The 14,441-nt window shown below is 36.9% G+C and overlaps 1 protein-coding gene across 1 annotated transcript; it reads left to right on the top strand.

Moving 5' to 3' along the window:
* Positions 1-10,312: 10,312 nt before the first annotated feature.
* LOC124803313 (general transcription factor II-I repeat domain-containing protein 2B-like) lies at positions 10,313-11,092 on the top strand. Its single transcript, XM_047264497.1, has one exon. The coding sequence runs from the start codon at positions 10,313-10,315 to the stop codon at positions 11,090-11,092; it is 780 nt and encodes a 259-aa protein (XP_047120453.1).
* Positions 11,093-14,441: the final 3,349 nt, after the last annotated feature.

The raw sequence follows: 14,441 nt of genomic DNA, 5'->3' as shown, positions 1-14,441 counted from the left end.
ATGTATTTAATGTATTTAATGGATCTAAGATTTTTATAATTTTTCGATTTGTATGTGTTTGTTTGTCTAAGGCAATATGTATGCCAAAATATTTCGTTGACTTTGGTTAAAATTTTGAGTAATGACATTGTTTACAAGGCAGTGAACATGCCTACAATTTAAATAATTAATGTAGGTAATCAGTTTTCTTTAATGTTTCTACGATTTATATTTCAATTTTGATTTTTCATAGGGAGTTAAACTGTACGCTTGCTTCCCTTTTTGTAATTAAATTTTGTTTTCATTCATTAACATTCATAAACAAGAAATTTAAGTAGAGGGTGATGTAGGGAAGCAGCCTACTCACGTTGTAGTAAATTCACATCAGTTTCCATTATGTGCCAGCCAGTCTGCTGTAACTAGCTCTGACGTCATAAATGTTGCGCAATACCTTAAAAATCAAGCAAATGAACTAAAACTTTTCTAGCATGTCAGAAATAATATTAAATTAATGTGTGTTAAATATCAGTTCGATAACTTCAGCCATTTCCGAGATTTGGACGTTTTTCTGGAAAAATCATTGGCGCAACAGAAAAGAGCTAGAGACTTCAAAATTTATATTTAGATTCATCTTTCATAATGATTTAATAAAAACAGTACTTTGGATTTCACAAATTAAGACTTTAGTGGAAATTCATGATTTTCTGATTTTCATCTCAAAACTGAAGGAAGCAAGATAGATTAAGTAGGCTAGTAAATAAGGCTAGGATGTTTAGATTTAAATAGGTTGGAGGTCCGCTATGATTATGAAGATGTGTAAAGTTTCTTTTTAATACCTATAAAATTATAGCGATAGCGGATCTCAAAAGGGACAGTTCAGAGCTCATCTGCTGCGTGCAGTGTAATTTAATTAATTCTCTCGCCCAAAGTATTTAACTTAGCCACGTCAAAATTTTATTATCAATACTTACCTGCGTGCTGAATGCACGTTTAAATTAAGAGCTTCTTCGGCCATCAGCCAAAGAAGCTATAAATTATTATGTAACTTGAAGTGGTGCGTTACTAGCCCAGCGGCTAGTCGGGAGAGCGGATTTGATCAGGCGATCCCTCAGCCGTCCGCACCGCGGCTTTATATATAAGAACACTGCGCGAGGAAGGAAGGCCCCAGTTCTCTCCAGACGCTGAATGACACACCATCTGTGTCGGTAGTCGCGTCGCATCAGTGTATCTGCTACAAACAGCCTCGGGTGCCGTATTAAGTTACTAGAGATATGCGGAACCATGAAAACATTTCATGCGAAGTGTTAATTCTGGAATGATTTTCATTATCTAGCTTCAGTTTGCGTACTGTCGTATTTTCACGTGCCGTCGCGGGACAGACATTCTACCAAAAATTTAGCGTGGCGTTTGATGAAATATTTTCATCAAATTTTGGCGAGCATTCTTTTTAACATTTGATTCGGACATTTATAGTTGCATCAGCGCATTAGACTCTGAACTGCTCTGTTAGTTAGGTTGTAGGGATACTTGTGGTTTTTATTAGTGAATTTCAGAATATACTCAACTATTTTGGAAAACCGTTCTTGATTAGAAATCCCGGACAATCTCCTAATTCCTCAGAGCTATAAGCTGCAGCTATAAGAACATTCTCAGGTAAAGTGGGCACTAGGATATCTATTTACTGGCTCCAAGTTTTATTAAATCACTTTCTGGGGGTCACGGAGTAAATAGAGAGCCAGTGTTGAGAACGGCAAAAGACAGCAGTAACAACATTCTAAAAGCTAGAAACTGATTCAACACGCAAGCGTTTATACAGCAATAGATTTAATTATTATTACAAACTTTTATCCGCCGCCCCACAATACTTCTTCCAAATTATTTTCTAATATGCACTGAATAAGTTGTTTTGCGTCTTTGGTGAGTCCTGTAGGTTGGATTTTAAAAGTTGGAGCTCCTCATAAAATTCTAAAGGCTGTACGTCGCTATTTTCGCCTTCTTGAAGTATTGTACCTAAATCATTACAATATTTGCGAACGTCGGCCTTGGATATCAATTTCAAATCATTCATATCGTAAATAAAACCAAATCGTTCAAAATAACCATTGAGCGCTTTGAATCTACATGCAGTGTCAACTATTATAGCGTCATTCATTGTGTTAAAAAAAGTTAACTCTGAACTGCAATTCAGCAGATTGTGTAATTCATCAATTTTTTCATAACCGAACAATTTTTTTTCTGTACTATTCTTTTTTTAAACTGAGACTCAATTTGGTAACTACCTGTTGCAAATTATTAAGTCTGAACAAAACATTTTCATTTAAAATGGTATATTTCTTTAGGATACAGATTTGGCACTTAACTGAAAAAAGAAAACGAACTTCAAGGAGATCCTATATACGTAAAACATACTTCATGAAAATACCCAGGAATACTACATTGAACGTTAAAAACATTTTTCCTTTTTTACAACACAACACAAAAAGTCCTATGAAAACAAAGTTACTTCCTTCACACCAATCTATGCACACACAAAATTAAATTGAATTCGTTCAAGTGGCTTTGTCAGCAGATCATATAACTGGTTTTTTCCATCTATATGTTCTACCAAAGTTTCACCATTCGCGAATCTTTCACATAGAAGTGTCAGACCTCTATGTGTTTTGACAGACGATGATATTCAGGGTTTTTTGCCAATTTTAATGCACTGTCTTTGTCAGTATAAAGTGTTGGAGGTTGTTCCGGCATTTCAACCAAGTCACTTAGTAAACGACGTAACCAAATTAATTCTTGGGCTCCTTCACTTGCTGAGATGATTTCTGCTTTCGTTGTAGATGTAGCCACTACCTTCTGCTACTGACTTGTCCATGATATTGCCTGTCCGTGGTACTTTGCCACAATACCAGTTGTTGAACGTCTTGTCTGTTTGTCTAAAGCAAAATCAGCATCACTGTAAATTCTCAGATAATTTAATGTACCTTTCAGATACCGAAATATGTGTTTAACTCGGTTCCAGTCGGAAGCAGTTGGTTTTCTCATAGCTCGAGCACCTTTATTGACTGCAAAACTTACGTCTGGACGAGTTGCTATTGAGAGATACATAAGACATCCAATTGCCTCGCTGTAGGGAATGGAGGACGGAATTGCTTCTGTTTCATTCTGATCGTTTTCTCGATATCCAATGGGAGTTGAATTCATGTCAGATTCTGCCATTCGAAATCTTTCCAGTATATCTTTCGTGTACTTTTCTTGATTTATCATAATTGCTCCATTTTCAGTTTGTTTTATTTTTATGCCAAGAAAACTGTCAAGAGTCCCCAATGTTATATCAGATTCACATTGTAAAGTGTTCAGAAATGCTGTTATTTCTTTTTCGTCACTGCCACAATTAGGCCGTCATCAACGTAAATAGCAACATAAAGTCTTTTTTCATTTCCAGCAGCTTGGTGCTTGTTTTAGTCCATATAGACTCCGTTTCAGGAAACACACTCGATGTGTACTATCTTCAAAGCCTTCTGGTTGTTCCATGTACATTTCATCTTCAAGTAGTCCATTCAAAAATGCCGTCTTCACGTCAAATTGTTTCAACACCAGGTTTTTTTGAAGCAGCTACCGCTAGCTAAACTCTAATGGTGTCATAACGTGAAACAGGACTAAATGTATCTTCATAATCTATTCCTGCTTGCTGAATATATCCTTTAGCAACTAATCGGGCTTTGAAGCGAGTGTTTCCATCAGCTGAAACTTTTCGACATAGAACCCAACAATTTTGTAATACTTTGGCATTCATAGGACGTTCAACTAACACCCAAGTATTGTTTCTCTTTAGTGATTCTAGTTCTTCATCGATAGCTTGCATCCAATTTTCTTTCTCATTCGACTGCAATACATCAGAAAAACAGTTTGGATCTTTTCGTTCGCCAGCAGTAAGCTTTGAAAACATCAAGGACTCACCACCTTCTATCCAGGCTGGTTTTCTTCGTAGTCTTCTGTTCTCCAGTTCATCTACGTTAGAAGATTCTGATGCTTTGGCTTTCAGGAATTCTGCTGATTTTTTGTTACTGACATCTGATTCCTGACTTCCTCCAGATTCAATTCCGTTAAAGATTTCTTCACTTTGACTTCCTCCAGAAGCAGACTGCTAAGGAATATCTAAGGTAATGTGATCACTGTGGGAGCTACACACTATCTCTGGTTTAAATTTTATATCATGACTCAAGACAACTTTCCTTTTGGAAGGAACCCAGACAACAATCCATCTCTGTCATTGACATACCCAACGAGTTGTCCAAAACAGCCTTGTCATCAAATGTTGAACGGAATTGTTTGCTTATATGAACATAGCAACCTGTGCCAAAAATTCTGAGATGGTCAAGTTTTCCCACTGATTGACTGTACTACAGCTCATATGAAAATTTGTCTGTAACCGAAGACCTCCCAGTACGATTTAAACTATAGACTGCTGTGTTACATGCTTCTGCCCACAGTCCTCTTGGTAGCTTACTTGTGTTTAGCATCGTACGTGCGGCTTCAGCAATTGTTCTGTTTTCACGTTCTGCCACACCGTTTTGTTCAGGAATATACGGTGGAGAAGTCAGTAATTCTATTCCTTTATCCATGAGTAATTTCTTAATCATGTTGTTGTTAAATTCCTTGCTTCCATCACGTCGAAATTGTTTAACAACATGTCCTCTGGTTTGTGCTTCATTTAAAAACTGCTTAAGCACATCGTATACTTCATGTTTGTGATTAAGAAAGAAAATCGGACGAAATTTACTGAAATCGTCTTTAAAACATACATAATACCGAGCACCTCCAAACGACTCTGTACTCATTGGTCCGTTGACATCTGCGTGAATTAATTCGCCAGTAATTGTGGGCGGTTTGTTCGTTGTTTGAATGGTATTTTATGTATCTTTCCTAATGTGCAACCGTCACAAAATTCATCATTTCAACCTTCTACACTGATGTTTCTTCAAAATGTTCTTGATATGTTGCTTATTTTCATGACCGAATCTTTCATGGTACACTTGCAGTGTTTCAGATGTCGCTATATTTACTTGACCATTGTTTTCTGGTCTGAAAACACGCATATTCAACACGTACAGACCATTTTCCACATAGCCTGTCATGACGATATCGCCACTGATTTTTTTTAATCATAACACTTTATTAATCGAATGTTATACTGTAGCCGTTAGCTGCTGCTGCTCTGACAGAGAACAAATGAGCACTTGCATCAGGCAGATACAAAACATTTTCCAACCTGGCCCTATACCATTCGTTGTTTCACCTTATTTCGATGTAAACTGTGCCTTTACCAAGTGCATACATGTTAGTTCCTTGTCTTCCTAATGAAACATCAGATTTGCTGTACAAGACGAAGTATTGTTTATTCGGGGTGATATGCTTCGTAGCACCACTATCACAATACCATTTATTAACGTCAATATAATTTACAGTAGACGCACCCATGGCACACAAAGTAAACACAGAGTTTTCACTCACCTTCTCTCCTTACCGCTCGTTATTGCAGTCACAAGGGTTCTGTGGACACTCCACTGCCCAATGTCCTAGTTGTTTACATTTGTTACATGAAATTTTTGTTATGCTCGCTCTTTTGACATCTTTTTTCGTGAGCTAAACGCAACCAATGCAGTTACATCTGTTGTACTTTGTTCACGCAGTTCAATAGCACAAAGTTTTTCAATAAATAAGTTCAAATTCTGGTTTTCAGCCGGTATTGTGTCCCAGAGATCTTTAAAATTATCATATTCCTTTCCCAGCTAGATAAAATTCGACCATTCAATATTCTTTCAGGCAACGATTCACTTCATGTTTCGTTAATTCATCATTTAAATCTACAAACAAAATCTCGCATGTAGTTTGTCCAATATTTCTTTAGCGTTTCTGCACGTCAATACAAGTTCAGCTACTGCTTTGCTTAGCGCACCTGCTATCAAACTTGCCGCTTTCGCGTCATTCTTTTGCCATTCTGCGTACGCTTCCTTCTGTTCACTTGTTGGTTCCCGAGTCAGCATCGCAGGTTCGCACGTACCGATAATAACGTCTTCCAGTTCATATGAACGGAGTACCATAGATATATGCCATTTCCATTTTGCCCAATCTTCGGGCCTTTTGAGTTTATCGACAATCACTTTATAATCTGCGTTTGTAGCCATATTCTTACCGTTCAGCTCCATTCAGCAACAGATAGCTTCTACCAGCACACACTGAATTGAATCAGACTTGGAAAGAACTGCATTTTGTTCAGTTTCACGTAGCCTGGGTCCATAACCTGTTGCAAATTATTAAGTTTGAAGAAAACAGTTTCATTTAAAACGGTATATTTCTTTAGGATAAAGATTTGTCACAACTGAGAAAAAAACGCACTTCAAGATCCTATATACACAAAACATACTTCATGAAAATACCAAGGAATACTTCATTGAATTTTAAAAACATTTCTCCTTTTTTAAACTACTACCTTTTTCTACAAACAATCGAGCTTCTACAACGCTTGTTTCAAATACGGAATTCTTGAATACAGTCACAAAATGTATGTAAAGTATGAATAGCGACTCTCAAGTTCACTTGAACCAATTGCCATAGTTTACTTATATTGTTGACACATAGTAAAATCTCATATCACACGTGTATTGCGACAATAAACTCAAAAGTTAGCATTTCTTTCAAGACTGCTTCACAGTCGCTAAGACTTTCGGAGTGATCAGTTCTATTTTTCAGGTCACTCAAAGTTTCGATGATATCATCAAATTGCAAAAATAACGCTTTTACAATTCTGATTCTACTTTCCCATGGTGTTTCAGACAGCGGTTTTAATGTCAATTTCAGTTTAGTTATTATGAGATCATAAAACTTGCTTGATTTTGTAAAAATCACATAAACTTTAGTGATGAAACCGAAAAACGTTTTAGCTGTTGTAGAAGTGTTAGCAGCATCTAGAAGAAACAAATTCCAAGAATGGCATCTGCAAGGCGTGAACAAAGCTTGTAGATTAATGCTGGGTATTCTTGTTCTAACATCTTTATTAATGCCAACGATATTGGCACTGTTATCACATCCCTGTCCTGACAGTTTTGGATGTCTAGGCCATTATTTTCTAGTTCCTTCGAAATGGCATTTGTTAAATACTCTCCTGATGTTTCTGCGACAGCAATAAACCCAATGTTCCTCTATCTCCACTCCAGTTGATGAATTACAGAATCTTAATATTATTGACATTTGCTCCACATGCCTCAAATCTCTGGTACAATCGAGCATACAGGCACAATATTTTGCTTGTCGAACTCTGTTTATAACTTCGTTGATAACAGATTTGGTCATTAATGTAATTAATTCATTTTGTGTCATGGCTAAGATAATGCTGATAAAGTTGCTTTTTGTTAATATGTTGCAAGTGCTCTTTTAGTGTTAGATCATATTTGGATAACAGTTTAAATATATCTATAAAATTTCCACCATTTCTGCTCTCATTCAGGTTAAGGGATTCTCGATGCCCTCTAAACGTTAGATTGTGTGAAGTGAAGTATTTTATAACATCTGTAAACCTTTCAAACAAGTTATACCAATAATTTTGTGATTCTCTAATCAGTCTCTTGTTTGCTTTAATTATTGTTCTTCCATATTTGATTCCTCTACAGAATTTCGTCCATCTAATCACTCACTCCATGTGTCCTTGACTTTGTTCATGCCTTTGCAACATCCTACTAAAATCCTTCAGGTCACAACATCCTTCTTTTACCAGTTGTGTCTGAAAACGTGAAAAAAGTCGACGTGGAAAGCAATAACCTTTGTCTTGTCTAACCATCTACGATGTTTTTCGCAGTCACTCACTTTTCTAGTAAAATGAAATTTAGTAAAATGATATTTATTTGCACATTAGGGACTACTTTCATCAGGTTTCCGTAGGTTTTGTTGGGGACCATTTTGAATTAAATCAGGACACAGCAAATCTGTTACTGGAAATACCCACTTTCCCAGATCTAATTTTATAAATGACTCCCTTTTACGAACAGTTTGATCTTGATTATCACATTTTGATACTCTATTCGGCTCAAAATCACCCAACTCTGACGTTGTATCAGAAAGGGTAACAGATTCATCCGGCCCTGAAGCTTGTTCTGTTCTAGAAACTAAAGACACTTGGATGAGAGCTTCATTGGAGGCCTCTGGAACAGTTACACCTGAAGTTTTCTTAAGAAATTTAATGCTACTCGATCTCATAGTTTGGCTGGATATAATCGCCTCGCCCTTTCCTTTTCTTTTTGATGTGCCGGATTCCCATTTTATCCATATGTCTCTGTCTCTTAAGCGTCCTCTAGACATGATGATCTAAAAAACATTTTGTGCTAAGCACGTTGATAAGAACAGTAGGGTACTTAAAGCAGTTGCAAGTACAGGAAACCTCAAGGAGGGGGCGCTAAAGATATCTTGAGCTACCTTTACTTTTACCATAATAAAAAATGATCAAGTCACATGCAAAATTTAAGAAAGTTTTGTTTAAACTGATTATACACATATACAAGACAGTGCGATCTTATGATATAAAAAGTTACAATGTGGTTCTCTTCCTGTAACCACACCCTCAGAGATAAAAGGCTGGATCACTTGCACCAGTTCAATAACTTGAAAAAAAGAGTGAAGTGTCAAGTGTCACTTGGTAGGATTGGTTTCAGGCGAAACAATGCCTCTGCCTGTAATGTCTCTTCCACAGAGCATTGTAGCTTTTGCTTGTTGTTGGATCGAAGTGCCAATTCGCTAATACTGAGCATACCAAGAGGGCTGTGAATACGCCATAAAGAAAAGTAAGTGTATTTTCTGTTTAAAATGCATCTTTCTTTAATATGGCGTTCAGCTTCCTCTCTAAGTATGTAATTTAATAATTTATTTCAAAAGTTTTTCTTGGTCTGTGTGAAGAACTTTACAACAAAACAGTCTCCTTCGAGTTCCATCTGTTATTGCCGATTCGCGACAGGTATATCCGGCGCGAATTGTGTAATGCCTAGGTCGGCAACCTGCAGCTCGCGAACCACATGCGGCTCTTTGGATGTGAAGCTGCGGCTCCTTAGTTCCATACGCAGATATTATTTGTTTTATAAGAAAAAAAATTGTAATCGTCCTGAATCGGTTAACGAGGATTAGGCACCATTTCTATCCCTCACAATCAGCCCATTGTTCTAGCTTTTCCCCGCACCCCTCCCCCGTGAGACTCGTCACTGTCGCACCGCGATAAGCACATTGTGAGTTCTGACAAGTCCGTTTGTGCCAGTCGACGATCACCCCACACGGGAGGCAACCACAGATTGAGACAAACAGTGTTTCGTGTCTGAATTATATATTTTAATAATCCAAGTCTTGGAGAATTATTTTTACTATCAAGGTAAGTATTTTTAATCGGGAAATATCGATGTAAAATGTTTTTTGATAGATTATATTTTAAAGCCCAGCTTTTGGTATGCATTTACATTGGTATACGTTGACATAGTAAATAATTACAAAACTTGTCATTTGCTGTTGTGGATACCTGAATAATGATTTTAAAAATTCTTTATCACAGCTTCACCGCAAACATGGCACCTTAAAAAAAACTGAAAAGAGCATCGACAATTCAGTCAGGATTGGAAGGAGTCGTTCGCTTACATATGCAACTCAGATGGCCTTCCAACTTGTCTTATTTGCCACGAAAAACTCGCACACAGTAAGAAATCAAATTTAGAGAGACACTTCACTACAAAACATACACAGTTTGCTAGTAAATATCCAGCTGGCGAAGAACGAAAAAAAGCTGTCGACCAGCTCCAGAAACAAGTACAGCAATCAAGTTCCACGTTAAGTTAACTGAATGCAATCTACAAGTAATCACTAGAAATTGCATAAAAAGGCAAATCATTCACAGATGGCGAGTATGTCAAAGATTGCTTCATACGTGCATCTGAAGAACTATTTCGTGATTTCAAGAACAAACCAGAAATCTTGAAAAAAATCAAAGATCTGCTACTATCCGCTAAAACAGTACAAGATAGAATGACTAAAATGTCTTCAAATGTAACACATTTGCAGGTGGAAGACATTCAACTGGCTTCTGCCTTATTGCTTGCTATAGATGAGTCTTGCGATATAAAAGACACGGCACAAGTTGCACTTTTTGTGAGGTATATGTCTTCCCATGATCCAAAGAAGAACTTATAGGATTCCTACCGCACTTGGCCAAACTAGAGGGGAAGACATAGCGAGTGCTGTGCAGAAATGCCTCGTCGATAATAAGATCGATTCAAATAAAATCGTTTCAATAGCAACTGATGGAGCCAGAAGTATGACAGGAAAAAATAAAGGGACAACAACGATTCTTCAGAGCAAAATAAACCACAAAATTCTTACGTTTCTCTGCATAATACAACAAAAAGCGCTTTGTGCGCAAACATCTCTGGCCAAAATAGTTAAGGTCATGAATTTGGTAATCAAGATTGTTAACAGCATCCTGTCAAAAGCACTCTACCATCGTCAGTTTAAAGAATTCTTAAACGAAATGGAGACTCAGTATTCCGACCTCCTCCTTCACAATAAAGTGCTATGGCTTTCCAAGGATAAGGTGTTGAGACGTTTTACTTTGTGCTTCAATGAACTAAATAAATTCCTCAATGGAAAAGGCATTGATCACCCTGAATTAGAGAACAGAGAATGGCTGCAAAAATTTTGCTTTATGGTGGATACGACGACGAAATTAAATAAGCTGAATCTAAAACTGCAAGGAAAGGGAAACCCAGCCTATGTTTTGGTAGAAGAACTGGTTTGTTTCGAAGAAATATTAATTATTTTGGCAGAAGATATTCAGAGCGGTAAATTACTTCATTTTCAATTTCTAAAGCAACATCGCGATAAAACCAGTGCAAGTGTTCACTCGAGTTACTTCAGTACAGTTATTAAAAAACTGAAAGATGAATTTGGTGAGAGATTTCAGCAATTCAAGGCCAACAAATCCACTCTAGCATTCATAGTAAATCCTGTTAACACAAATAGTAACGAAATCCAAATCGAGCCATTTGGAGTTGATAGTGGATCTCTAGCAATGCAATTGATCGATTTAAAAAAGTAAAGCTTTGTGGAGTGGAAAATTCACAGAGTTGAAAAGCAAATTCGAAGAGTTGGAACTCTAGACATGTAGTCACGTAACACAACAAAAGTGGACAGCTTTAAAAGAAATGCCGTGAGTTGAAGCACTTATATTCGACGCATGGAATAGTCTTCCAGATTGCTACAGTAAGGTGAAGAAGTTGGCATGTGGAGTGGTGACTATCTTCGTATCGACATATTCGTGCAAGCAAGCGTCCTCTTGCATGAATATAATTGAAAGTAAAGTAAGGAACCAACTAACGAATGAAAATTTAGAGTCGTGCTTGAAACTTAAAACAACAAGTTATGAGCCAAATTTATCCAAATTTTCTAAGACCATGCAAAGCCAACGATCCCAATGAATTTGTTTGCTCGAATGTATGTTATCGTTTTTTTTTTTTCATTTTTAAGTACACGTTACATTGTTTAGTAAAGTTCAAATTTTCTACCTGAGTAACCAGGCAAAGCCATCGCCCCCACTGAATTTGTTTACTCAATTGTTTGTTATTGAAGCACAAGTTAGTGTTGTAAGTGAATGTTTAATTGTTTTAATATTTTACTTCAATAATAAATGTTTATGTAATAATACCATATATACATTTGTTGTGAAAAAAACTACTTGTAGTATATGAATAAATATATATTTTTCTTATGAATGAATAGATTAGTTTTTCTCGTCAAAAAATTTTAATTATGCAAGTACTATTTATTGTTGGCAAGAAAAATTTTTGTCGCTCTTTAAAAACTTCGAAATTTTATAAATTGTAATTTCTGACCCTTCCGATTCAAAAGGTTGCCTACCCCTGGTGTAATATAATCGGTCTACCAGAACAAGTCTGCTATGTAGGTGTACACCTTAGAAGAATCTTGTAAGTGGCCATAACTGTCACAATGTTGCCTGACAACACTAGATAAATACTACTACATTCGTACGGGCACCGAGATGGACAACTAAACAGTTTAAATTTTAACAGCTTCAACAACTGTTTTGCGGGACACCCACAGGCGCGAGGCCGTCAGCGGTCGCCGATGTAGCGGACGCCTAACGCTGCCACCGACTACAGATTCTTCATTGTCAGCGTCTATCCAGTCCAAAACTCCACCTCATGGCAAATTTCTCATTTCATTTTGATCCCCATCTAACATTTTAACAACAGATCATTTTCGATTGGTATAGTGGAGTCTGTTTTTTCTTAGTAGGCTCTTGGCCAGACTTTTCGACTGCTGAGGTGTAGCAGGATTAACATATTTCACGCCAAAGTTGTTCACAAAATAGCATCTTTAATGTTCATTTCTTTTTAAATCCACCACTGAACAGTCTGAATTGATAAGCCCTCAAAGAAAAGAAGCTCCATAAAAACATTTGGAATTTTTAATTACTACCTGATCCATTGGCTGAATTTGGGAAGTAATGTTGACTGAAGTTAACTGACTAATATACTGGGTGATCAAAAAGTCAGTATAAATTTGAAAACTTAATAAACCATGGAATAATGTAGATAGAGAGGTAAAAACTGACACACATGCTTTGAATGACATGGGGTTTTATGAGAACCACCCCATATTGCTAGATGCATGAAAGATCTCTTGCGCGCGTTGTTTGGTGATGGTCATGTGCTCAGCCGCCACTTTCGTCATGCTTGGCATCCCACGTCCCCAGACCTCAGTCCGTGCGATTATTGGCTTTGGGGTTACCTGAAGTCGCAAGTGTATCGTGATCAACCGACATCTCTAGGGATGCTGAAAACAACATCCGACGTCAATGCCTCACCATAACTCTGGACATGCTTTACAGTGCTGTTCACAACATTATTCCTCGACTACAGCTATTGTTGAGGAATGACGGTGGAAATATTGTAAAGAACATCATCTTTGCTTTGCCTTACTTTGTTATGCTAATTATTGCTAATCTGATCAGATGAAGCGCCATCTGTCGGACATTTTTTGAACTTTTGTATTTTTTTGGTTCTAATAAAACCCCATGTCATTCCAAGTATGTGTGTCAATTTGTTCCTCTCTATCTACATTATTCCGTGATTTATTCAGTTTTCAAATTTATACTGACTTTTTGATCATCTGGTATTCCTTGAGATCAATTCAGACGCTGGAGGATGGGCTGTATGGTTATCTAGGAACAGTACAACCCTGCTCTGTTGAGACAAACTAAGTTTTTTTTTTTAAATTGTATCTCACAGAAGATACGATATTATGGAAAACCAGTCTTTAAAAAAATATGAAGTTTCTTTGCGCTGGAATGAGCTGCATAAATTAAAGGAAAATTTAAAATGCCCTTAAAGGATCTTGGCTTTTTCTGCTCTGCAATAACGTTGTAACATAAGGAGTCTGCAAGCAGTCAACTGAAGTATTTGAACATAATAAAACTGTCAACTGAGGCTTATTTTTGTAACCTTTGGCCCACTTTTCATTTTTACCTGCCAAAGTTGAACTAGGGAAACAACTCCAAAATAGGTTCATTTCATCAGTATTGTAGATTTGACCAGCAGTTAAGTTATGGTGTTTAACCAAATTGCAAACATTCCTTTGTATTCTTCAGCTGCATTTTGATCTTTCGATCATAGCTCCCCACCTATGTCAAGCTTCCAAATTCGAAGATGAGTTTTGAATTTGATTAGCCAGTCATAAGAAAATGTGCATTCAGTTTATGGTAACCTCAGATGATCACAGGACACTCTACTTTTTTCTGCAATCAGAGGCCTGATTACAGGTTTTCCTTCAGATCTTATGGCACAGAACCAGTTGTACGAAATTTCATCGAAATGACCTAGTTTGGTCTTCTTCAATGTTTTTTGTGATTCATTTTCTTTTACTACAACTGTCTATGAGACAACCATTTTGAAGTTGACCATTATTATTTTATTATCGTAGATTGTTGAAGAACCAACTATTTTATTCCGTTATCTTATTTCAATTCTCATCTTTATCCATCTGATTAATGATGTCGAGCTTTTGTTGCATCGTAAGCATAACATGTTTACTTTTTACTTGTCGTTTGTTTTGAGAGGTGTTTGGTTGAGAAAACGCTCCCACAACAAAACTCATTACTACTGTAATTGCGATATATAACAGCACTAATCGTGATTACACTTTAAAACACCGCCTTTTAATCGCCATAGACAATTGATGCACAATTGGTGTTGACATTGGTGTTTGAGATGATTCAAATACCTGTTAGCAAAACTCAAAATTGTTGACTACTGCCGAGCGCGACCGATATCTGCTGAACGTGCCTGTAATATTTCTTTGTATTCCTAATGTATGAAACGATGCCAGATTACTGAATGTGCTGGAGTATCGGAAGCTGGATTAATGGA

The sequence above is a fragment of the Schistocerca piceifrons genome, chromosome 6 (genome assembly GCF_021461385.2).
Source record: "Schistocerca piceifrons isolate TAMUIC-IGC-003096 chromosome 6, iqSchPice1.1, whole genome shotgun sequence".
NCBI lineage: Eukaryota > Metazoa > Arthropoda > Insecta > Orthoptera > Acrididae > Schistocerca > Schistocerca piceifrons.
Note: the sequence above shows the minus strand (reverse complement) of the source record. Positions and strands in the feature narration are given on the sequence as shown.